The sequence below is a fragment of the Ciconia boyciana genome, chromosome 19 (assembly GCF_034638445.1).
Source record: "Ciconia boyciana chromosome 19, ASM3463844v1, whole genome shotgun sequence".
Taxonomy (NCBI): Eukaryota; Metazoa; Chordata; class Aves; order Ciconiiformes; family Ciconiidae; genus Ciconia; species Ciconia boyciana.
This window is the reverse complement of record NC_132952.1, coordinates 6,561,090-6,584,152: the sequence shown is the minus strand read 5'-3', so window position 1 is coordinate 6,584,152 and position 23,063 is coordinate 6,561,090. Positions and strand designations below refer to the sequence as shown.

Here is a 23,063-nt window from a genome sequence, read left to right as displayed (position 1 = left end):
AAAAATGAGAAGGGATGTAGTTTCAAAATAATTATAGTTAAGAGAGAGAGGAGGAACTTTGTTACTGGTTTTAATCTGTCCTATGCCAATAGGAGCCTTTCTCTGGTAGCACTGTACAGCTGATGGCATCAGGGAACAGAAGTGACTCAGCTGGACAAATTCTGCCTAGCATGAGTTTTCCTTTTAAATGGAGAATTGGAGGAAGGGTAGCCAGAGGGGCAGTTATCAATGCATCTGTAATTCCCTTCCTTACCTACTGTAGATGTCCGAACACACAACATCAGCAGAGCCTGCTCCCAGCCTCATCAGCCGTGGAATGCTCTTGGTTTTGTTGTTGGCCCTTTCATCACTTAGGCACCTGCATAACTTCAAGGAAGTATGCTTAAATCCAAGTGATTTTGGTCAACCTCAATTATGTAGTTAAAGTATGTGCTCAAATTCTGTGTTGAACTGAATGCCTAGTAGGTGCTAGGGGAAGCTGCTTTCTGGACTTTGCTCCTGGACTTGATTTCTGGACCTGGACCTGGACCAGCTGTGTGAGGTCTAGGGACAGCTTTACACTTGTGTCATTCCTCCGCTGGAGCTTTGGTTATTTGTGCACCAACCTGTTACCTGTAGCAAGAACACTTGTTTATAGGGTCTCCAACTTTTCATCTTACTGTGCTCCTTTTCAGTAATTTTTAGTAGACCGTTCTCTGCTAATGGGAACCGGAATGGTGTATGATGTCATATGTGCAAAGCATGCCCTAATTCTCATCCACAGATGCTCAGAAAGCTGGGGAAACAATGAAGGATCAACAAGCAGAGATGTAATTTTTCTCCAGGGAATCGCCTAAGTTTGTTTGCTGTATTATTCTCATGCTTCAAGCATGAGGTTTCCCACCAAGAGTGCAAGCGGAAAGAGGTTTCACTCTGATACCGCCGTTGTATTCTTAGTGAGGTTCATAAAGTGAACTAGCTGAGAAAGATGAGTCCTGTCAGCTAAGCGTGGACAAAGTTACCTTCTGTGTGTGTGTATATATGTATTTTAAGGTATAATTACGATTATATTGTGGAGGCTGCATGTGCAGAGAAATGGTTGGGTTTTTGTTGTTGGTTGGTTTTTTTTTTTTGGAGAGGCTTTGTATCCAAAGAGGCTTTTGTATGAATTGGGGAATACATCTTTTCCTGATCACCTTTCACACTAATTAGTAGCAAACCTATCCCTGGCATCAGGGTTAGATCCTTCATATAAAATTAGTCTGAAAGAGTTGAGCTGTCAGTATGTCAGAGCTCCGCTTTCTCTCTTAAAGCAACAAAAGTCCTTGTTGCTTTGGAAAGTTGACAAAGTCCTATTAAGTGAAAGTAGAGTGAGGATCGTAATTAGAAGCGCGGGAGGTCTGCCTGGCACATGTTGGTGGGACCCCTTGCTGTCTGGAACAAAGCTCCCATGTCAGCTTCCTGAGGAGGAGTGGGAAAGGGGACTGTGGAAGCTCTAATTAGGGGGGTAATTAAGGGACAAGTTTTCTTTGGCATTGGAGAATGTTTTATAGCTACCGCTCGGTTTCTGACAAGTCTGTAGATGTCAAGTGTCGACACTAGTGTTTCAACACCGAGTTTTCTGTGGGGTGAACTTAACTCTTGTGCAGCCAGCTGAAAAACAACGGATAATGACCTGTGCTTTGAGAAGCTCTTAATGTGGGCACACTTGTAGATCCCCAAATGTTTGGGAAGAGGGGCTGTTGCAGATTTCCAGTCGTTGCTGCAGTATATGTATTCTTTACCATAGTGCGTGCCAAGGAATCGGAACAAAAAGGGCTGGGACTATGAAACAATTGCAATGGGAACTCGAACAGTGGTAGCTGAAAATACAGTTCTTCTCAGCAGTTGTTGCTCTTTAAAGACTGTCATGTATAAACAACTATGAGGTGGTTGGTGAGCCCCTGGTTTTGAAGTGACCGGACGGCCATGCATGAAATACTGGCAGTGTAGGACTGCGTGCCTGTGAGAGCAGGAACTTTGTTACTGGTTGTCATCTGTCCTATGGCAACGTCTAGAAGCCTTTCTCTGGTAGCACTGTAGAATGATTAAGGGCTGAAGGGTTCCAAAGAACTTCAAACACAGGACGAGTCAAGGTATAGGGATACGGCACGCAGATGGGTATAAGCATAAAGCAGGAGTGGACAATGTAATAGTCACCATTCTTCCCTGCTTAACGTGGCAGGGACTCTGACCCCTGCACGCAACAGCGAGCCGCACAGACGGGGTTGCAAGTCTTCCTTGAAAAAAGTGGTAACGTATTTCCTGTTAATAATTGGTAAAGGCTTTCTGCATTGGTGGGGACTCTGTTGATTTTTCTCTTAACTGGGAGCTCGGCTATGACTTCTTCCTGAGACACTCTCACCTTTGTTCTCTGCAGTGTCACGGAACCCTCTTTACAGCTTCCTTGAGCAGATGCTGCTCTACTCTTTTCCGCTTTCAAGGCTTATTTGATTTAGTACTTTGATGTGCTTTTGTCCCTCAGGCAGACCTACTCTGCTGTTGATAAAAGTCAAGTAGGACATATTTTAACCTCCTAGGCTACGCTTTATTCTAATCTCTGTGACACATTGAAAGGCTTTTGGCAGACAGTCTCAATGAACTCCGTCATCCTCTAATGAAGAAACAGGAGCAGGGGGTCAGCAGGGCAGAAAGTCCCTGGTTATTAGTGGGAGAGGCATTGAACCGGAGCAGGGAATGGTTCTTGTTCAGACTAAGGACGTGGATACCTGGGAGTATTTTATGAATAAACCCCTTATAATCATGGTTTGTGAAATACTCAATTATAATAATAGTTTCCAACTCCCACCCCCCAAACAATGTTGGCTAAATTAGAAAAACTTAGAAAAAGACATTTTAATTGGGTAGAGAGATTACAAAGACTTTATGGATTTAAATGCACACCTTCATTACACAGGAAGCCTGTCCTGTGAATTCAAGGCTACCTGGTGCTGTTTGGGAGGTACAAAACATTGTTAAAATTGAAGCATATCTGCATACTGGTAAAGCCACTTTTATCTGTTGGAGCAGCGTATGGGAGCTTTTCTATAAAAGAAGATCTAGTTCAACCAGGAAACGTGAAGTTGAACCCCTTTTTTCTGTTTAAAATTTAACAGAGAAGATATAGCTGGAAAAAGGAAAGGGAAAAAATGTAAACAGGAGGCATTATTAGTATAGTGAGCTCTTCTGATCTGGTGTATAAACCAGGGGTATTTTAGTTGGAATATCCATAAATAAGGAAGTTGATCTCAACTATTGGTGCCTCTTCAGATCTGCAAAATGAGACTAAAAGCCCTTTTCTTTACCTCACATCTGTTCACCCATTCCAGTTGCAGCTGGATCCAGCAGTGCGCTGGCTTTGAGGGAAACAATGAAGTGGACCTTTTACAGTGCTCAAAGAACAATTCCCTTCCATTTTTGGTTTATATTGAATGATATGAGAAGAGCCATAAATTGAAGTTTTAATTTATGCAGGTAGGCCAACACATTGCTAATCAGAAGCCTTTAAAAATATATCTTTGTATAATAAATATAGTTATTGTAATAACATAATAATATGTTTATATTTGATAAAATAAGTCACTACAGAAAAGTTGAGTTAAAGAGGTAGAGGGAGGGAAACTGCATTTAGAGATGGGTTTTTCCTTTGTTGGGGTCTTTCCTTTGCGTCTCTGCAGCGGGACCGAGTTTGGTTGCCTGGATGTGACATGCAGAAAAGACTTAGAAACGGACAGCATGTTTCAGAAGGCACAGATTTCAGGTCCTTTTCCATTTCCTCCCGTACCTCTGTGTTAGCAGGGTTTTGGCGGTTGCTTTGGCTGTTTGGAATGGGCTGAAAGGTGCCAATGAATTTCTGCCGATGTGGTATTCGGATCTGAGGCCGCGTTCCAGGTGCAGTCCTGCTGCGGGCAGCACAATCACATGTCGGATCGAGTCACGGCAGACAGACAAAATATATACATTACTGCCATCATTCATCCATCTCGGCGTGTCCGTGCCTTTCACTTTCTTCGTACCTAATGCTTCTGGAGAATCCAAGGACCATGTAAAATACTGTATAAATCTGTGTCTTGTCTTCTAAGCGCTGTATGACGCCTGCTGCTGTAATCTGATTTCCCTGGCTGTGCTTTACACGTGAGAAGTTTGCTGTCCTTCCCCATTAGAAGACGGGGACGGGAAGGGACAAAGTTTTTGTTTGCTTACTCTTTCTGGTGGGTCCCCTGAACCTACAAGACAACCCTAAAACACATGCTTTGTGTTTTCTTTGTATACTGGAAACATGATACTCTGCAACTCCAGATCCCATGTCAGTAGGACTCTCTTTTTTTTTTTTTGGTTTATTTTTAAGGACAGCCTTGCTTCCCCTAGAGTCATTTGTCCCGAGGTATTCAAGGAGTAGATGTAGCTTGCCCACCCCCCGAAGGCATCCATTCGCGGGGGAGGGCTTTGCTTCTGTGAGCGGTTTCCAGTCTCCATGGGAGAACTCTAAGGTCGGTGCCCGCACGCAGCTGAGGTAACGCAGGAGCCCACAGCCGCCATCCCCACGGCCTCCTCCGGCCGCGGCCGCCGCCTTTTGGGCGGCCTTGCGCAGCCCGAGGCCGCTGGCAGGAACCGCCTTCCGCGCCCGGAGCTCTGGGGAGGGGGGAACGGCCCGGCCCGGCCCTGCCCCGGGCGGGGTGGGGGAACAGGGGGGTCCCGGAGCCGCGGTGGGGTCCCCGGGCGGTGGCGGTGGCGGGGCGGCGGCGCCTCAGGTGCCGGGCGGGGGCGCGGGCTTGGCGGTGAGCGGGCAGGGAGCCGGGCCGCGGCCCCGCCGGACCCTGCCGTGAGTATCGGCCGCGGCTCCCTGCGGGGAGCGGCGGGGCGGGAGGGGGACCGGCGGCGGGAGGAAGCGTTGTGATGGGGGCGAGGATCAGAGGGTTTTCTGGACGGCTGAAGACGACCGAAGTCTGGGGGAGAGACGGGGGAAGGAAGATTACTCGGACGTTAGAGGCGGTGAACTCTTCCAGGAGCGGAGGTGCGCTTCCAAAATGCTGTTCCCTAGGAAGCATTAAAACTTCATAGAGGCTTGTTAAAAAGCACCGATTCGTTCATACCCGAGTAATCCATAATACCGGGACAGTCTCCGAGTCGGATGATGACACCGACCTGGATGATGTTGGAGAACGTTTACTTTTTGAAGAGCTCAGGTCAAAATCTTGAACAAATATGGTAAATCTGTTTTAAAATTTAGCACTTGAGGTACTCATTTAGCATCTGCGGTAACACTGCATCTGTGGTAACACTGCACGAGAATGCTGAGACCATTGTAATATTAAACCTCACTGCCGTTAATGACACTAAAAGCAAACGCTAATTTACACAAAGGATCATCATCTTGCATTTGTCCTAATTCCTTAGGCTTGTGAGGAACAACTGGCAAGAAAGGGCTAACGAAAAACTCTCAGGGAAATGGGGAGCTGAAAAAGGTTTATGACACTACTGACATGTTTTTAAACGTCCTATCTTAACAAATTCATGCCGTATTGTATTTGTTTTGTGTTTGTCCTGAAGACCCAATCAAGGAACGCTAATCTGTTTCTGAAGTGTTTGAACGGCTGAACCCTGAGAGCAGCTGAGCTATTGCAATCCTTAAATTGCACAGGGGGTGCAAACCTTCACAGTTTCTGAAGTTTTTGTCCTTCTGTAAGAAGTTAATAATTCAACAAACACTGCTTCTGTGCTGCGGTATTGAAGTACACACTAGTAACGCCAGGGTGTGCAGTTTGAGAGAGTACTTGAGGTACATAAACAAAGTTCTATCAGTTGTAAGTCAAGCACAGATTTCACCAGAATGAACAGAAACCTCTGCTTGATACCAAGGCAATGGTCCATCCTTGATTCTAAGTGAAGACCTTAAATGCAAGCCTCAGTGAACCTCAGCTAGACATGAGCACATACACATATAAGATCCAATATTTGCTTCCTTACTGTGGCTGTGGTTTGCCACGTGCTGAACTTCGACTGATTTTGTGAAACTTGTCTACGTTGCCATTTTTAATGATGATGTCCATATTTAGGCCTTGTGAACTTTTACACGTTGCTGCTTTAGGTGGTTTGTGTCCTGACAGAACAATCCGTCTGCCTTAGGCTTTCTCTAGAACAAGTAGAGTTGCTCCATCATCAGCATTTACATCAGGTTAAAGCTGAGAAACATTTTGCTCTTGGTAAAGACACTAGCAGAAGTATATGGAATTTAATGGTGAGAAACACACATATATGTTTGGGTTTTTTTATTCTTGGGTGAAAAAATCCTTCACCTCTATCTCCAAAAAAAAGAAATTTTACGAGAGACTGGAAAAACATGTATTTAGATCTGAGATACATTTCTGTAATACATTAAAATAAGAGATAATTTAAAAGAGGCCCCAAATCAGTATAATCTCTAGTAGCCTGCCTGTATTCTAAAAAGCAATTCTGCAAATTCCAAAGGTCTATTTATGTGTGGTTTATTGGGATAAAGAGAGCTATGTCATATTACAGAACCCCATTAAAAATGTAGCTATAAAAGGATTTGGATTTTCAGATCTGATCCGTGAAAAAGAGTGACTCGTATCCTGCAGATGTGATTACAAAGTGTGTTGTGGAAATGGCAGAGTGGCAAATGGCAAAGTCAATGCAAATGATTTTTGTTCTATTTCCCCAGTCCTTCAAGATACACTGCTTACCAGATGCGCTGCCTCTTGGGCACAGACTTCCTTGGGATTATGCCATGGAGGAAGAGCATGCAAAAAAATATATATATTTCATAATCTTTGAGTCTTCAGGAATGGAATTTTCCAGTGTCCCAGCAGGAGCCCTGAACTGGCTCTTTTTTTCTCTCACACTGTGCGTGAAAAATAACTACTTGTGGGAAGCTCCATGTACATCTGGATATGTTTGTTGGACTTGGACAGAGTGATAGTCACAGTGCACGCTGGGGATTTCCTTAAGTGGGCACAGTGTGGGGAGGGAAATGGTCACTCCCACGTTTTTGAAGTGTTTTGGTAGGAGCCAGCCACAGCAGGAGAGGCAACAGGAGCTCCACTCCCAGCAGCGTTCCCCTCTGAGACCCACTCCCAGTAGGAGATATTGTCACAAGTGGTGTCACCACCTGATGAGGCCATTGGAACCAGTCAGATGCTATCCAGAAGCACAGCCCCACGTGTATCGCTGTAGGTATTAACATTCATTTCAACTGAAGTTTCTAAGCAGTCAGTGCCCTTACTTTGTGCAGGGAAACTGAGGTACTTGGTATAAAAACGATATTAATGCACACTGGATCTAAAGGGTATGTGAAGGTTTGGGTGGTTATTATTGGGTTTGGGGAGTTTATGTCCATACTAATGTGTTGCAGTATTGATAAAATCCTCCACTGGATGCTCCCCAGTCTCTTGAATTTGGATCCTGCCATGTTGGACCCATTGCTCTTGAGTGTTCCTTGGGATTTATAGGCTGCAGCACTGACACTGTCCTTGATTTCTTGGGCACAAGCTCTGTTATCTTTGCACAGAAATGGGACATTGCATCTCCATTGCCTGAGGCCCTCAGGACTGTTGTTGGTCCCGTAGACTCTCGAGTGAATTTTACGGCACAGTTTGCAGCATTCCAGCCACATGAGTCCTCAGGGTTAATTGCGCATCCCTTCAGGGACAGCCAGTCATTCAGACATACCTCATATACAGGCCATGGCATTGTATCAGACTGCAATGTCTTTATTCTTCATTTAACACAGAAAATGTGCAGGCTGAGGGGAAAATATCTATGGATGCCATTTCCACGCCTTGGCTTCCTCTGTATTCCCGATTGTTCTCTTGATGCTGGAAAATCCTTAGTAAGCACTAAGTATCACTTGTCTTAAACTTTCTCTGTTACTTTAGTTGAAAAGCGAATGAGTGAAAGTTCAGTGCTTTCACTGCCAAACGCAGGTGATCTGTCAGTGTGGCAGAGGTACTACAGAGGTACTGCTATTTCACTGAAAGGTGAAGTGCTAAAGAAAACACTCCGATGGCGTGTTTTTGCACAGCATGTTTGAGGCAGCCTTCAGCTGGTTAAAAATTCTGTCTGGTCTTAAAATTGTCCTCTGTGTGAAAATTCCCCCCTGAGAACTAAAGAGCACAGAGCATTGATGTGGGCCATTAATTCTTCATGATGGTTGTGGACTGATCAAGTTTGTGTGTGGGATAAATTATTCACCTGATAATGAATGAGGAAACTGTTTGAGGCTCAGTACTAGACATGGGATTAGCAGTCCTATTCCATCTGATAGGAACACAAGTCCTAGCTTCAAGTTTAGAGTCTCTGAAACAACAGCCAACATGTACTTTGGGGAAATTTAAACTGTAGGATGTTCTGGGAAGCCAAAAGGTTTCAGCTCCTGTCAATAATTACATAGACTGCAAAATACTCACAGTGTGTTGTATGTGCCTGCTGTGCTGTAATCCTTCGTATATCTTAGGCCAAGCAGGAGAGGAAGAGCATTTCTTATGAGAAATGCTGATAAGAACAATACAACAGAGTCAGAAAGCTTGTATTTGAGCCCACTGCTAAGCAGGTAGAGCTGGGTGACAGCTGAATTACTTTATTCTTTAGTGCCATAAATATAAAGTTAAATTTTGAAGGAAGCTTGCTTAGAGGCAGCATGAGAACGGTCTTTTAGGATGCTAGCAGGAAGCAAATTCAGATTTGGAGTTGGGAAGTTTCTTAGTAGTAGTGAAACAACACGCAACTGCTGACCATGGTGTCCAGTGGTTAGAGACATGAAAAACAAATCAGCTGAGTTACAGACAGAGTTTTATCTATTCAAAGTGTTAGGCTAGTGACTCTGAATTGTAAATTCAATAACATAGCAATCTGCTCATAGAATTTTTAAGGACAAAAATTTTCTGAATAAATAACCCACAATGGATGAGGTGTGACACTTTGAAGCATGTCCTGGTTTCACAGCAATCCTCGTTGCCAGCTGTACAAGGTCTGGTTGAGAGCTTGGAGATTGTGATCTGTAGATATCTACCTGTAATGCTCCCTAACTGATGACATCCAGAATTCTCAGCAGAGAAGTGAATGCAGTGATGGAGTTTTAGAGCGGAAAAGGTCTGCAAGAGTGAAAGCTTTTAGACCACCCACCGGGAATGGAATGAAGAATCTGCGCTGTCTAATAACCATGAACTGCGATGGGAGAGACAGGACTGGGGATTTCCAGCGGGCCCTTGAGACAACCCACCTATTGATGACCAGAGGCACCCTCCCTCCCTCCCCAGCTGCATAAACAGACTAGTTTTGCAGAGAAAGATTACAAAGTCATGCTGGCAACTTTCTGGGCTGTATACTTAATAGTAATCAAAGCCAAATGTAAATAAAGTATCTCTGATGAGAGAAGCATGCTGCCCAAATTTGCTTCCTATTTATACCAGTTAAATGTGGATAAAATCCAGGTCATTGTTTTCCGTAATCTACTACTCACCCAATCAGAGCTGGGAAAGCTTCTTCTGAGAGGGGCTTGTTTTTAATATCGGGGCTCTGTTTAATGTCAGCTTCTCCAAATGAAATCAACATTATCACCCAACATTGATGTGATTACTTTTATAAGTTGCAAGTGATGAATAGCAGAGGAATGCAGGAAAAACGAGCACAGTAATAAAAAAGAAGGGATTTTTCGAGTGGAGAAATGTAAGTCAGTTTTCTCCATGGCTGATGTTTTGACTTCTATCTGTTCTAGCTTATATACTGCTCCTCTACGAAAAATAGAAATTTAAAACTCAGAAGGGGCAAAGATAATAGATTTGTTGTAAATTGTGTGCCAGCTAGTAAATTTCTAAGATTTGCTGTCACTTCCTATTGAAGTTGGAAAGGAAACATCAGTGGAAGCAAGACTATCGAGTGATCAGCAGCCAACTCGAAGTTGCTTGGGACTGTGTTGGATTTGCATTTGGTGAGAGTCTCTGTCCATCATAACTCAGAATCACGAACGCTTTGCCACAAACCATTGTACCTATGTCACCCCCTTTTCTTGGTTGTCATTCCCTCTTCAGGAAAACTGTGCAGAGCTTGTAAGGGTGGTAGTGTTGCCTGTGTTCTGGTAGTCCAACATACTGATTTGTTGGTGATGGTATTCTCGCAAGCCAACAATTGCTCCTGAAATTAGGCTGAGAGGTGTGTTTCGAAGGGAGATGAGGGGTTCATGTGACCAGAGCATGGAATGCTTTGCTTCCTTGACAGTTATCTGGCTGGTAGATAGCGGTGCCAATGTCAATTGTTAGCTGCTCCGGTACTGTTTCCAATGAACACATATTTGGGTTATGCAGTCTGTTGGAATAAGAGGCTTTAATTTGCCCCACAGTTTCTGATGTTTCACTGTGTAGAAGCAGAGAATAAATGGACAAGGTGGCTGGACTTGATTTTATACTTAAGCTGAGGCTGAAGAGATTGAGTTGAATTTGTCTGATGCTGTGATTAGCATCCAGGTTTCCAGATCCAGTGAAATATTTTGAACTCTATGCTGCACTATATGAAGACTTAAAAAATGAATTTGTAGCACAAGAAAAGGAGGCGTTTTAATTGTTCAAGTCTGTGACGTTCTCCTTAGTCTTAAAAGACAGAACTTGGACTGTCTAAAGCCTATTAATTTGCTGAAAAGTGCTGTTTTCTCAGCTTTAGAATCTGGGTGTCTTTCCCTTCTCCTTTTTTCCCCGTTTTTGTTATGGGTGAAAGCAACTTTGAAAGAATTGGGGTTTTTTAAAGCCTGGATGAATAGCTGGGGTTGAACATTCAGGGACTGTAGAAAGGATTACTTGACCTTGACTCTCAGTGGTCAAAGTTGCCTGTTCCTGATGAGAAGAAACAGTGCAATATAGTCTTGACCTCCTCAGTAGCGATGCCGTAAACAGCTGTATCAGTTTCTACACTACCTGGATGAGATATTCCCTCGAACCTGTTAGTGCCAGTTTAGGAGTAAAATTTGGCCAGCCTCTGTTTTTCTTTTCAGCTGTATACAGCTGGCATATGCAGGCATAATTGGCTGCTCTTTAGTTTAAAGGCAGAGCTAGGAGACTATTTGAGTGTGGATGTGGGATTCCTGAAGGTACTTCATTTCCAGCTATCATCTGTGGTACCGAAAGAAGCACATTAATGGTCAATTTCCAGTTTATATTAGACCGAAGAGTTTGAGGAAACCAATGAACACTCATTTATTCAGACAGAACTGAAACTTCAGGCCTTTAAAGGCTTTCTTCCCACTGAGTCTATGAAGAGTTGTCATTCTGAAGTCTTGAGTTGCTGTTGACAAGCTGATTAATTGTTTTTCGGTGAGACCTAGTGTTACCACCCAATACTGGGAGCACATTATGATGGTTGTGATGACCAAATTATGGCAGGAGAGGCTTTCTATACTGTAGAATGTGCGGTCTAAAAAGTTCCGGCAACTGCTGTTGTGTCTCCATTTTACACATGGGGAAGTGAGAGACGGAACTGCTAGGAGTAAGGAGCTCTGGAGGCAGAGCCTGAAATGGAAACCTGGTAAGCTTCATTTCTTTAACACCACACAGCCTTTGACTTTGAGGCAGTTCCTAGAGGACAGCAATCAGTCCCTGACTCATCATTACTAGTATGTGCTAGTTTCAGAAGAGGATTCAAGGCTTCAGTAAATGGTATCATCTCAACTGCCCTTCAGGATATGGCAAGATGAAAAACAAGTATCAGTTCTGAGAAGGGTGATGAAGGGTTCAGCTTCTCTTCAAACCAAAGCTCGTTGCTATTGCAGGAGGGAAGGAGCTTTGGTTTTGCTCTGTGACTTGAAAGAAGATTTGGTCGTCTTGGGTAGCCAGTTGAAGTGTTTCTGCAGCCATTTTGTATGCCTGTAGATGTGCCTAGAAGCTGGGTGATCAAACGGGATATGGAAGTGACATAGCAGGAGAATTTGTTACAGCCTTACGCTTCAATTTGCAGAAATGAATGGTTTAGATATATGTATAAAAAAAAGAGATGAGATCTTATATGTGTCTGTTACCTTTTACTGCATCTCTTAAAACCCTTTATGGACATAAATAATTAGGCCCACGTTCCTCAGGCAGGAAGAAAACTAATCTCTTTTTTTTTTATTTTATTTTGCTGCTGAGCAATTTGAAACAGAGGAGTGAAGGCTAGCCACAGTGGACTTCACAGCCAGGTATTTAGGGTGGCTCTTGGTTTTTCAAACCATGTTACTTTAATAGTTAGCAAGAACTGTCAATTAACTTTCAATGTGTACAGCTGCACAGCATCATGTATAATTCCTACTGCAGACTACTTCCTTCTTTATTAAGGTTTCCTATTTTGTAATTGAAGAGCAGATCCCTTGGACCTGGGAGGGAGTTGTGAGTTTGGAGAGCGTGCTTTAAAATACCAGTCTGTCTTTGAAGGCTGTTATGTTTATTTCTTGACCAGGTGCTTTATCAAGCTGAGCCTTTCTTGTTTCAAGGAAAGGAGCATTCTTGGCAAAATAGAGCATTTACAGATTATGGGTCTTCTAATGAGAGGTCCCTGAAAGGAAGCAGGCAGAGGAATTTGCTTTGCAGAGGAAAATCCATAAAATATCTCTAGGAAAAGATGAATCACTGCTGCCTTCAAGTAAATGGCATTCTTACTGAGGGGATTATCTACAGGAATGTTTGTGTGTCTGACAACATTCGCACAGCCAGGGATTAGTAAGAAATTGTTCTGAAGCATTTTATGCATGTGCAGTGGTCAAGACAATATGACTTTGGTATAGCTGTACTGCCCAGACAAGATGGTGTAGGTATGGGGATAGGAACACGTAGCACAGATCACGGGAAAGGTGGTTTTATGGGTAAGATATTAACAGAATTCATCAAGGAATGTTGTTTCGTGTTTTCTGTGCTGCTAGGCCTGTCCGTACCAAACTCAAATTGTGTTGTCTGCTGCTTTTTCAAGATACGTACCTTCCTAGTGACATCAACTTCTCATGGCCATTCTAATTGATGTTCTAATACCATTATAGTACTTGTTCACGCCTGCTACTTCTGCCTTGATCCGTTTATGGCTTGCCCTGAACTGAGCCATAGACAAATGAAAAAAGTTAAGAAAAAGGTAGGTAGGCAGGCAGGCCAGCCAGGGCAGTAGGCTTTCAAGCTGTTGAATGAAATCAGGTTCTGCAAAGAGCTTGGTTTTGGCATAAGGATCCTCCCGCAGAGTTGTCTGCAGCTGCCAGTGTGAATGCGGTGCTACTCACAGTGCCACTTCTTCCTTGCTCTTCCTCTTTGCCTAGTAATACTCCATTTATTTTGTTTTTACAGTCCCTCGGATCAATGGCCATCCGAAACTGGACAGGCACCGTGAGCACCCTCCTGGTTATGACAGCTCTTCTACCATGATGAGTAGTGAGCTGGAATCCAGCAGCTTCATTGACTCTGATGACGATGACAACACAAGCAGGTATGGCATTGGCATAGCGACTGAGCTGTTAAATACTGTTTGCTTCTGTTTCCCAGCCACTTGACTGTATCTCTGGGCTTTCCTGAAACATGCTGACTGGCGAAATGAGAAGATTTATATCTTTTTTTTCCTTTTTTTTTTTTTAAAATTTTCCTTTTTTTTTTTTCTGCTACATATGATTTGAGTGCTCATAATTCGTCAGTAACATTGTGTTGTATATAATCACTGCTCTGAGAAACAAGCTAAGTTATTGGGGTCGCTATCCAAGCTGCCTATAGCCACTGTTCCAATTAAGAGAAAAATTCTGTTCCTGTTCTTTCCTTTTAATAGCAAGAATGATCGAAGCAATGTGCAACTGTTTACCTATTTATAAAGTAATGGTGTGAATATTGTAACAAAATACCTTCAGCATAGATTCCTAATAAGTATGCACTTCACTAAAGCTGAATTGTAAAGGAATTCCTATGTAATTGCATAGTCTGAGACCTATGAGCAGTACAGGAATTCATCAAAGTTAATGCCATTGCAAAGGCAGGCTGTGATGCCATATATTTATGACTTCTTAATTATTTTTTTCTTTTTGTGCAGACAGAGAGAATGTGAATTATTCCTTGCTTTTTGCAAAAAAGCTCTCCATTTCAAGACATCCTTGTTAATCTCTAAAGATATTTTTGTTGTTCCATAAAAGGTTTATAAGCCAATACTTTTCTCAGATTCAAAATACCTATTTTTAAAGATGTAAAATCAACCAAAACTAATATTCTTCCCTTTCCTGGCTGCAGTGACAGCATTCTCTGAACACTGTCTCTAGAGCTGTTTTTCATCTAAATGTGCTATGAAAATCCATTCCAGATTTCTATTAATTGTCAGAGAACAACAAGATTACGGATCTCTGGTGGTTCATAGAGGTCTGTAGCTAAAACAAGTAAGGTGCAATGTGATATTCTTAAATTCTAGGTAGAATGGAAACAGCAGAGAACAACTAGTCGTGGGGATACTTAAACATTTGCTATGTTTACAAACAGATTATAAGCTTATTGAACTCAGTGGATCTATTTGGTCTTGCAGTTAGTCATAGCTTAAAAACCTCTTGAAGAACAGCAGTTCCTTCAAATTCTGTTTAGAGGCTGGGTGTTTCCAAAGGGTTGAAAGGGTAGCTAAATGAACATTTAAGATTTGGTCCTGAATTAGTTTCAAGAACTTATTTTGCAGTTACAGTGAAGTTGCCAACACCTGAAGATACAGAAAATTAGCCTTCTGGAAGCTTTGTACTTCACCTGGATATTCATGAGCATAAAGGGTTGGCAAGATCAGTAGTTAACCTGAATGTTCTCTAAGCCTTCCTAAAGCCTTTAGGGCTTCTAACCCTCCTTCCCTCTCTAAACATCAAGCCCACAAAAACAACAACAACCCTGCAGCTGATTTTGTTTCTTGTAAATAAATTAATCATTCCCATGGCAGCAAGATATGCAGTAGGGCAGGATTAGCACAGTCAGGGTGGCCACTGAAGCACATTATGCTAGACCCAGCTAAATCTTGCTGTATTAATAAAGTAAAGCTTCCTGTGTCTGACCTGAGAAGAAAGAGACTCTTCGAAGCTGCTGTACAGGCCTTTTCCTTTCTAGGCTAGGGCAGAAGCTTTTGGCACACAGAATAGCTGCCAGGCCAGCTAGTCAGGAAGAACAACTAAATGGAATGCTCTAAAGGTATGCTGTTGTGTTACGGTGATGATGTTCTCAAGCAGATGAGAGATTGTGCTGGCAGGGAGAAGTTTTCGTTAGAGGCAAGTACAGCCAAGTAGAAAATCGAGCATGCTCCAGATCTGCTGGAGACAGCGGCCTGGGGAAAAAGAGGTTGAAGGGGGTAAGTTTGTTTAATAACAGCTGATGAACTCGGTGTCAGAACCTGCATTGTAAAAGAGATTGTACACAGAGGAGGTCACCGAGAGAAGAAATCAGATGTAAAGGATGTTACCGTCTTGGAAGTGACGAGGTCGTAAGGCTGAGGATGCTTTTATAACAGTGTGTGTTTGCCATTGGTTTATTTTATTTTTAACTTGGAGCAGTGCAGCAGAGTTGGTTAATTTTCAGTCCAAGGAAGTTCTGTTGCATTTAGTTAGAGAGAAAGAATAATTTTTTGTTTCAGTGAATTAATTTGTTCACACATATTACAGGACAGTACAGAACCCTTCAAATAGTGTGAGTGCAATAATCTATTTTCTTTGTTTTCAAAGTATGATATAATGGAACGTTAGTGTTGTTTGCAGGTAGTAGGTGGTATTTTGAGTACAGATTGATGTAGGGAGCTCATGGAAAACTTTACAGTAAGACTCTTATTTCTGTCTTCTGTTAAGCAAATAAAGGTCTAGCAGATAGGACATCTGTAGCTGTAGGATTATTGTCAGCAACTTGCAATTAGTATTCTCAGTTCAATGTAACTAAAATAATTCACTGCAAAAAAATGATTAAGTTTCTCATTTAAGAAGTTTACATTAGTTCTTTTTAGACTATATGGATAAGCTTTCTTTAACAAATTGTTACCTTTTTTTCATTCCTTTGGGGAATGTAGATTGGACAAATTATTATTATTCTTTTAAAAAATCTCTTCTGTTGGATTTATTAGACTTTCTGTTAGAAGTGCAGTCAGGGTTTTGGCCAATAGCTAGTGCAGGAAATTGGTAGTTATGATTCCAGATTTGTTTTTCAGTTTTGCACTTTATTTTTCCCAAAAGTTCAAATCTTGTTTTGCTCATCGAATTGTAATAATAACTTTTACTCATTTCTGGGGATACTTCAGAGGTCAAAATATTGCTCCTCATTAGAATACATTTGAGCTGCTATTTAGCATCCAGATACTCCTAGAATATGAGATACGCAGTGTTTGTGAATGATTCAGCAAGGATACATTAAGGCTATGGATTTAAAAGAAATTACAAGAAGAGATGATGAAGTGTACCATAGCTATGTGAAAATAGATACAGGCTTGACTCCTTTTTAAGAAATTGCAGAGACCGTGAAACCTGATGTTTACAACTATGCTTTCACACAGTGTGGGAGTCTTGCTGAAACAAGCTGTCTTGCCTTCTACTTACACGTAGGCTGATTAAGGCAACGTAAGTCGTGGTCCAGCTTCCCCCAAGAAGGGATAAAAAACCTGAGTTGAGCGAGCTCTCCATTTATGGTTTCTCCAGTGTAATAAGTAACATTTTCTAATGTTTATCTGTACAGAAGCCAACGTATAAGCACACAAAAGTGTTTCTGCAGTGCCTTCTGATCATTGATTTTGTGCAACTAATGTGAGAGGCTGTTTTAGCTCAAGTAGTTACTTCTTTGAAATATTGTCTGTACTCTTGAACTGAACCTGAATTGTGGCTTTTCTAAGGACCCAATTTCCTTTTTTCCTGTCTAATGCTGAGTAGAATGAAAAAAATACCGCAGAATAGAACTTCACTTCTCACATATTATCATCTGGTAACAGAAGTTCAGAGATTTGCCAGTAAACTCTGGTTTTGCTGGTTTAATTTAAAAGAAAAATCCAAAATGTTCACTGCTTACAGAGGAATCTAAACTTTTGGGCATGTGTTGAAATTGAATGAATTTTCCAAAGTAGACTCGCCCCCAAGTTGCCAAAGTAAATAGGGAGGGCAAAAGTGAAGAAGGAACAAGATGCTGATATAGCATAAGCTCATTGTTCACACCTTCATCACCTCAGCTGTGCTCTGTCTGCCTTTCTGTGGTGTACTTGGACTTTTCTTCTTTTTTTCCAGTCCATCCTTTTGGACTCATCCCTGATATATCTCTTTAAAGATCGTAATGAAAGTATTTTTGTGTCCTGTACTTGATGGTAGATTAAGATATCCCTTTTAAGGACTCAGAGTCAAGAGAGCAGTTCTGTTTTCTAGCGATACTCAGTGCTGGCAAAAAGTATTTTTGTCCAGTCCAATTTTAGAAAATCAGAATAAAAGCTGGAAATAATAATTTTTTGTTTTTCTGAGCAACACCATATTGATGTGCACTAGAGCAGGAGGAAGAAATTGGCATAGCTGGTCAACCTCAGCAGTCAGCAGATCTTATGTGCTGTCTGTGATCAGGAAAAATATTGATAGAAGTATACTAACATACATTGGAAGGTACTTTGAAGTTGCTTAGTTCTTAGGATGTAAAGTGCCATGAAATAGCACCAGATTGCTGCCAAGACTACTTGAGACAAAGAAATTCAGTGAACTGTCTGCTGAAACTCTACTGTTGCTATCCCTCATTTCCATAACTTGCTATCTAGATAAAACGCCCGTTACCTGGAAAGTGGAGGAATAACTTTGCTACTGGGTGAATTCCCATCGTCATCTCCTGTTGCAGGCAGGTGTGGCTTTCAGTATAGTTTTTCTCTCCATTTTCTTTCTGTGCTATATGAACATTGCTAACTTAAAATTGCTTTTCACAGTAGGCAATGTTAGCTGGAGGCATTACCCCTTTCAAGGACGTAGTAATGGGAAACTGAGTCAATGAAATGACGTGTATGAATTGAATGAATTCTCTTTATCCACAGTAACCATCAGAGGATGCCATTCTAAAAAAGTTGGTGACAGGAAGTACTGCATACTCCTTAAGTGATGCACACTGGGATACAGCCATAAAATATGATATGGCAGTAGGTGAAATACGTGTGTAAATAATGAAAATCAATTGCCTGGATGCTGTGAATGACTTTGAAGTGAGATTATAGTAGCCAAAAGGACAGATAAAATTTTAAGGTTTTGTCCTTTCTGTTATGGACTAGCCCAGCTGTCTTCAAAACTAGTGGAGAGTCTTGCCTCATCATGCCAAAGAGCAGGGCTTTCACACCCTTGTGTTCTGTCTGCAGCAGGAATAGAGCCTGTGAGCAGGGGGTTTGTTTGTAGATTGGAGCACTGAATTCACACTGTAATCAGAAGGGCACTCGCATCTCTCTCATAGCCTTTGAAGGTATCTTGTTGCTTGACTTGTGTTCATGCAGAAAAGCTCCCCCGGTCTTTTGCCTCTTTTCTTTTTGCTGCCCTTCTCAAAGAGCAGGCAGGTTCACTGTGATGTGAGCCACGTGCCTTGCCTTTCTTCAAATTCTCCTAAACTGTTGTGTGCTGGAAAGTTTTAGCTGAATACTACTAATGAGACGTTCTGGGAGAGGAGGAGAATGAAATCGGAGAGGAAATAGGAAGAGGGAGAACATTGGTAGTAAAATGTAAGAGGAGGTTTTTGTGTCAATCTTTGCCACTACTTTCAAGAAGAGTGGTGAATGTTGAACAGTCCAATTTTGGGAGCCCTGCATCTGAGAGACCTCTTTATTTTTCCTGTTGAAAAGGTAAAGCCTCAGAAAACCAGCTGCTGTGAGCTGTTTCCACGGATCGAGAATTATCAAATTTTTGATCTCTTTTGAAAATACCACCTCTTGGCTGTTTAAATTAATTTGCCTTGCTGGGAGGGGAAAAAAGGAGTGTGTGAGGTTAACATTCCTGAAATAGTTTTGTGAACTCAAAGAGAATGTCGAGAGATTCACACCCTCTGAGCAGTTCCATCATCTGTGATGTTCAGCTCAGGATGCTTGACTAAAACACACCTACTTTATGCAGGATGGGTTTCCCAGTGTGGTGGGTTGTAATCTCATGACAGCAAGCTGCTTTTTGAAGTTGCTGGTATCAGGTTTTGCATGAGGTATTTCAGCATTCCTGCATGTGGCTAGAACTTTGAAGACAGGGACACGGAGACTGGGGAAAAAGACTGGCACTGTTTTCTTTGTGACAGTGCCAGTTCAATTACTTGTGTTCTATAGGGTTGGGGTTTTTTAAATCTTGGTTAATGATGGAGCATTACTTTTTTTTTTTTTCCCATTCTTAACATAATAAATAGAGGAGAGATGTCTCTGTGTTGTTACACTGGTATCTCTGAAATCTAGACTTTCTTCCAGGCTTCTGAAATTAGGACAAATCCATTTATGTCTTTCTGTGTCTTAGTCCACTGTCTGTGAAATGACAATGATTAACGTTCCTAACTCTTAGGGGGATCTTAAGGATTTATATGTAGAATGTGGCACACTTAGGCTCTACAAGTTTGAAGAGCCTGAAAAAAAACCACAACAAAATAAAACTAACAGAATACGTAAAGGTAAATCATATTCACTGTTCCTCTGTCACTATTTGGTTGTAGCTATTATCAGTTGCTACTTTATTTAATTGAATTCGAGCCCCAGCGTTAAGTTCCTTTTAACAGGGTAGATAGCAGCAGAAGAAAATAACAGCACCATGACAAGACACAAAAACTAATATTAAGACATTCTCCAGGTTGTCTGTTGGTCTCTCAGAGCAGAGATTAAAATAATTGTTTAATGTACGGCTGTTTTTATAGTGTGCATTTTTCTTTGATGGGCCTGGAGTAAGGACCACCTTTAAAGTAGTGGAAGATGGCTACCTCTGACTTTTGGGTGGTTAAATCAGGGTGATATATGCCTGGGTTGCACTCAGTCTTGCTCCCAAAAAAAGCAAGCCAGTGAATTATACTCTCTAATCCATGCTGTAGTTTAGCTGGTATCTTCTCTGTGCTCCTAGGCGGGGGCTAAGATACAGCACGCACTGGGACTGAGCACCAATTCAGCAACAAGCGGAGCAATCCGTTGTAAGCTAGCTGGTGGTGTCTGTAAGATTTACTCTCCTGCATTTGTAGGAATCAGCCTTTTTTTGGCAGGGTGCAGAGAAATGCAAATGGCTCAGCTTTACAGAGTTGACATTTGCTCTCAATTTCCCTCAGGTTGAGTAGCTCCACTGAGCAAAGTACTTCGTCCCGGCTCATACGGAAGCATAAACGCAGGAGGAGGAAACAAAGGATGCGGCAGATTGACAGGGTAAGGTTGGCATCATAATTTTCCAAGGAGGTGAACCGTGATCTTTGAGTGCAGCATGTAAATTAGGAAGGGATCCAGAACAGATCTGTGCCCTGTTGAATTCATTGGAGAGGCTCCCTTTGGCTCTAATCTACCCTGGACTAAATCTCTAACCTTTGAAGTTCTGCAGCACTAGACTCAAGACTCTCTCTTTCTCCTCTCTCTTTCTCCTTTTACTGTTAAGTGATCGCATTTCTTGTTGTCTCTTTCAAAACCAGCCTCTGCAGGAGAACCTCCATTATGCTACTGGCTGATGTCGGCAAAGGGTGTCGGTGGCGTTAGACATCTGATGTATAAATTGCTGAGACTTGCGTTCTGCTGAAAGGAGAAATCTACATTTATAGGAAATCACAGATCTTTTCTCTTGCCCCTTTCTGTGCTAGTCCTATGGTAGCAGAATGTCTATGGTCCAAATGACATACTTCTTGAAGTAACTGTTTCATTCTCCTATAAATATCAGTCTTCACAGATTAAAGAACGAGTATGCATACATTTCATCACAAGAACTGGAGTAATGTTTTAGAAGATATTTGATAAGCACATTTGTGTTTCATTTTGGAGGGGGATGAGTGTCTGTCTTCTCACTCCTGAAGGATCATGTGTTGTTCACTCCTCTCTTTAGGGAGAAGCCATGGATGTAATAATTCACACTACGCTGGGCACTTTAGTATTTAAATGTCTGCCTGTTAGTCATGTAGACAGGAAGCAGAAATGATTGAGTGTGAAGTTCAGTTGAGAAACCTCAATACAGGAACTTGCTCTGTGTGTTTTGTAAACAAATCTTTGGAGAAAGTGCAGATTGTGTTCAGATTTTTTTTTCCTCACAGATTCTAAATGAAGAATAATTTTGGGGAGGCCACAGTGGTTTCTGGATGCCTTCCAAATGGGAACCTATTAATCAGTTCCCAATGAATTAATCCTCAATAGTTATTTTCAGTCTTACTCTGAGCCATTTAAAACCTTGAGAATTTTCTGTTGTATTTTGCAGTCATCTTCGTTCAGCAGCATCACTGATTCTACCATGTCCCTAAATATCATCACTGTCACACTCAACATGGGTAAGAGGATAAGCAGTGTTTTTTATGATGAATTTCAAGTGATACAGATGTATTTTGTCATGGTGTAGTAGCCTTTGGAGCCAGTAGAAAGTTCCTTGATTTGAAAGGATGCCAATTGAACTAAAGGGAATGCAGCTGCGAGTTGCTACTCTGGATTCCTGTTGACTGTGCCTGGATTCCTAGTCCGGTAGTGGATAGTTCTGAGCCACTGGCACAAGCAGATCGGTATTCTTCCCGAGAAGCCCAGGACAGGAGCTGGAACTCCAGGATATGGAGTTCTGCTCTTATTTCTAGGAATGGTAAGGGGTCAGACATTGTTAGGAGCAAGAATAGAAGGGCACTGGAGGTTTGCGTTTCTGCTGCTCATGCGTTTCATTGTTTAGCCAGATAGAAACATACAGGACTGCCAATTCAGCACCTTTCAGTAGCACCAAATTCTTCCTGTCGCTCTGATGTATGGAAAAAATTGCGTAATGCTGATCAGGTGCGTAACTTCTAGGTGTAGACATGTCTTTTCAATGTTGTTTCTCTTGCTGATTTTTTTAATGTAACTTTTCAGTGTCTTGTATGAAAAAACAATGTCTTTAGCAGCGTTTCCCTGCTGCCTTTCCCTGAACATGCCAGGCAGACATGCGCCAATAGGGTAACCTGAGATAATTGTAAGTCAAACATGGCCCAGCTGATGTGTTGAGAGAACTGAATTTTCAGGACTGAAGTAGCCTGGTGTTAGCTCTTCGCTATCATTCCAATCACCTTGTTTGCTTTTTTCCCCCCTACCCTCCACTTTCTATCTGTATAGAAAAGTATAACTTCCTGGGAATCAGCATTGTAGGACAGAGCAATGACCGGGGTGATGGTGGCATATACATTGGCTCTATTATGAAAGGAGGGGCTGTGGCAGCAGATGGCCGAATTGAACCAGGAGACATGCTTCTGCAGGTTGGTCCGTGTCCAAAAATATGTGCTGCTGGCTTGTACATTGGTGGCTCAGCTCAGTCGTGCCACCAGATCCATGGACTTAATAATCAGTTAACAGAATTCATTCATACTCAGAGAAATGTGTCACAAAGACTATTATCACTTAAATCTATAATTCTTTGCAAACTCTGCTGGATAGTTGATGTGCTCTGAGAAACAATATTTTTGCAGCTGCTCAAAGGAATGGAAACAGTTACAGGGCAAATAAATTTGGAAACAAATAACAAAAATGTCTTTACCTTTCCTGTTGCAAAGCCTGACCTCTGCTTTTTGCAACGTTTCAGGTGAATGATGTCAATTTTGAGAACATGAGCAATGATGATGCAGTACGGGTTTTACGGGAAATAGTCTCCAAACCAGGGTGAGCATGTTACAAAACCTCTTGCTGCTTATCCTCCATATGCAGTTATTGGTATTGGGCAAACCTCAGAGAAATCAACATTTTGATCTCAACAAGCAACCAGTGTGACTTCTGATCTCAGCCCTGAACTTCTCAGTGTAAATGATGAATAGGTGAGACTGGTTCCAGTGTACCAGCCAAAACCAACACAAACTAGGAGTTGCCTGGTTTCAGTAGCGCTATTTGTTTATAGGATGAGCATTTTAATATCTCAAGAGCTGATCATTTGACAGATTTCACCAATAGTGCTCATGATCTAT

General features: G+C 41.9%; 1 protein-coding gene across 6 annotated transcripts in view; it reads left to right on the top strand.

Moving 5' to 3' along the window:
- The window catches only part of DVL1 (dishevelled segment polarity protein 1), a 118,043-nt gene that overhangs the window by 76,453 nt on the left and 18,527 nt on the right, over positions 1-23,063 (top strand). For 4 of the 6 annotated variants that reach the window (XM_072884206.1, XM_072884205.1, XM_072884202.1 and 1 more), the window contains 5 exons: positions 13,323-13,461; positions 20,235-20,328; positions 21,356-21,425; positions 22,225-22,364; positions 22,688-22,764. In XM_072884206.1, coding sequence (XP_072740307.1) covers positions 13,323-13,461; positions 20,235-20,328; positions 21,356-21,425; positions 22,225-22,364; positions 22,688-22,764 — 520 coding nt within the window. Of the gene's footprint in view, positions 1-4,371; positions 4,532-6,700; positions 7,209-13,322; positions 13,462-20,234; positions 20,329-21,355; positions 21,426-22,224; positions 22,365-22,687; positions 22,765-23,063 lie in introns of those variants that run through there. The other 2 variants (XM_072884203.1, XM_072884204.1) reach the window with 2 other exon arrangements.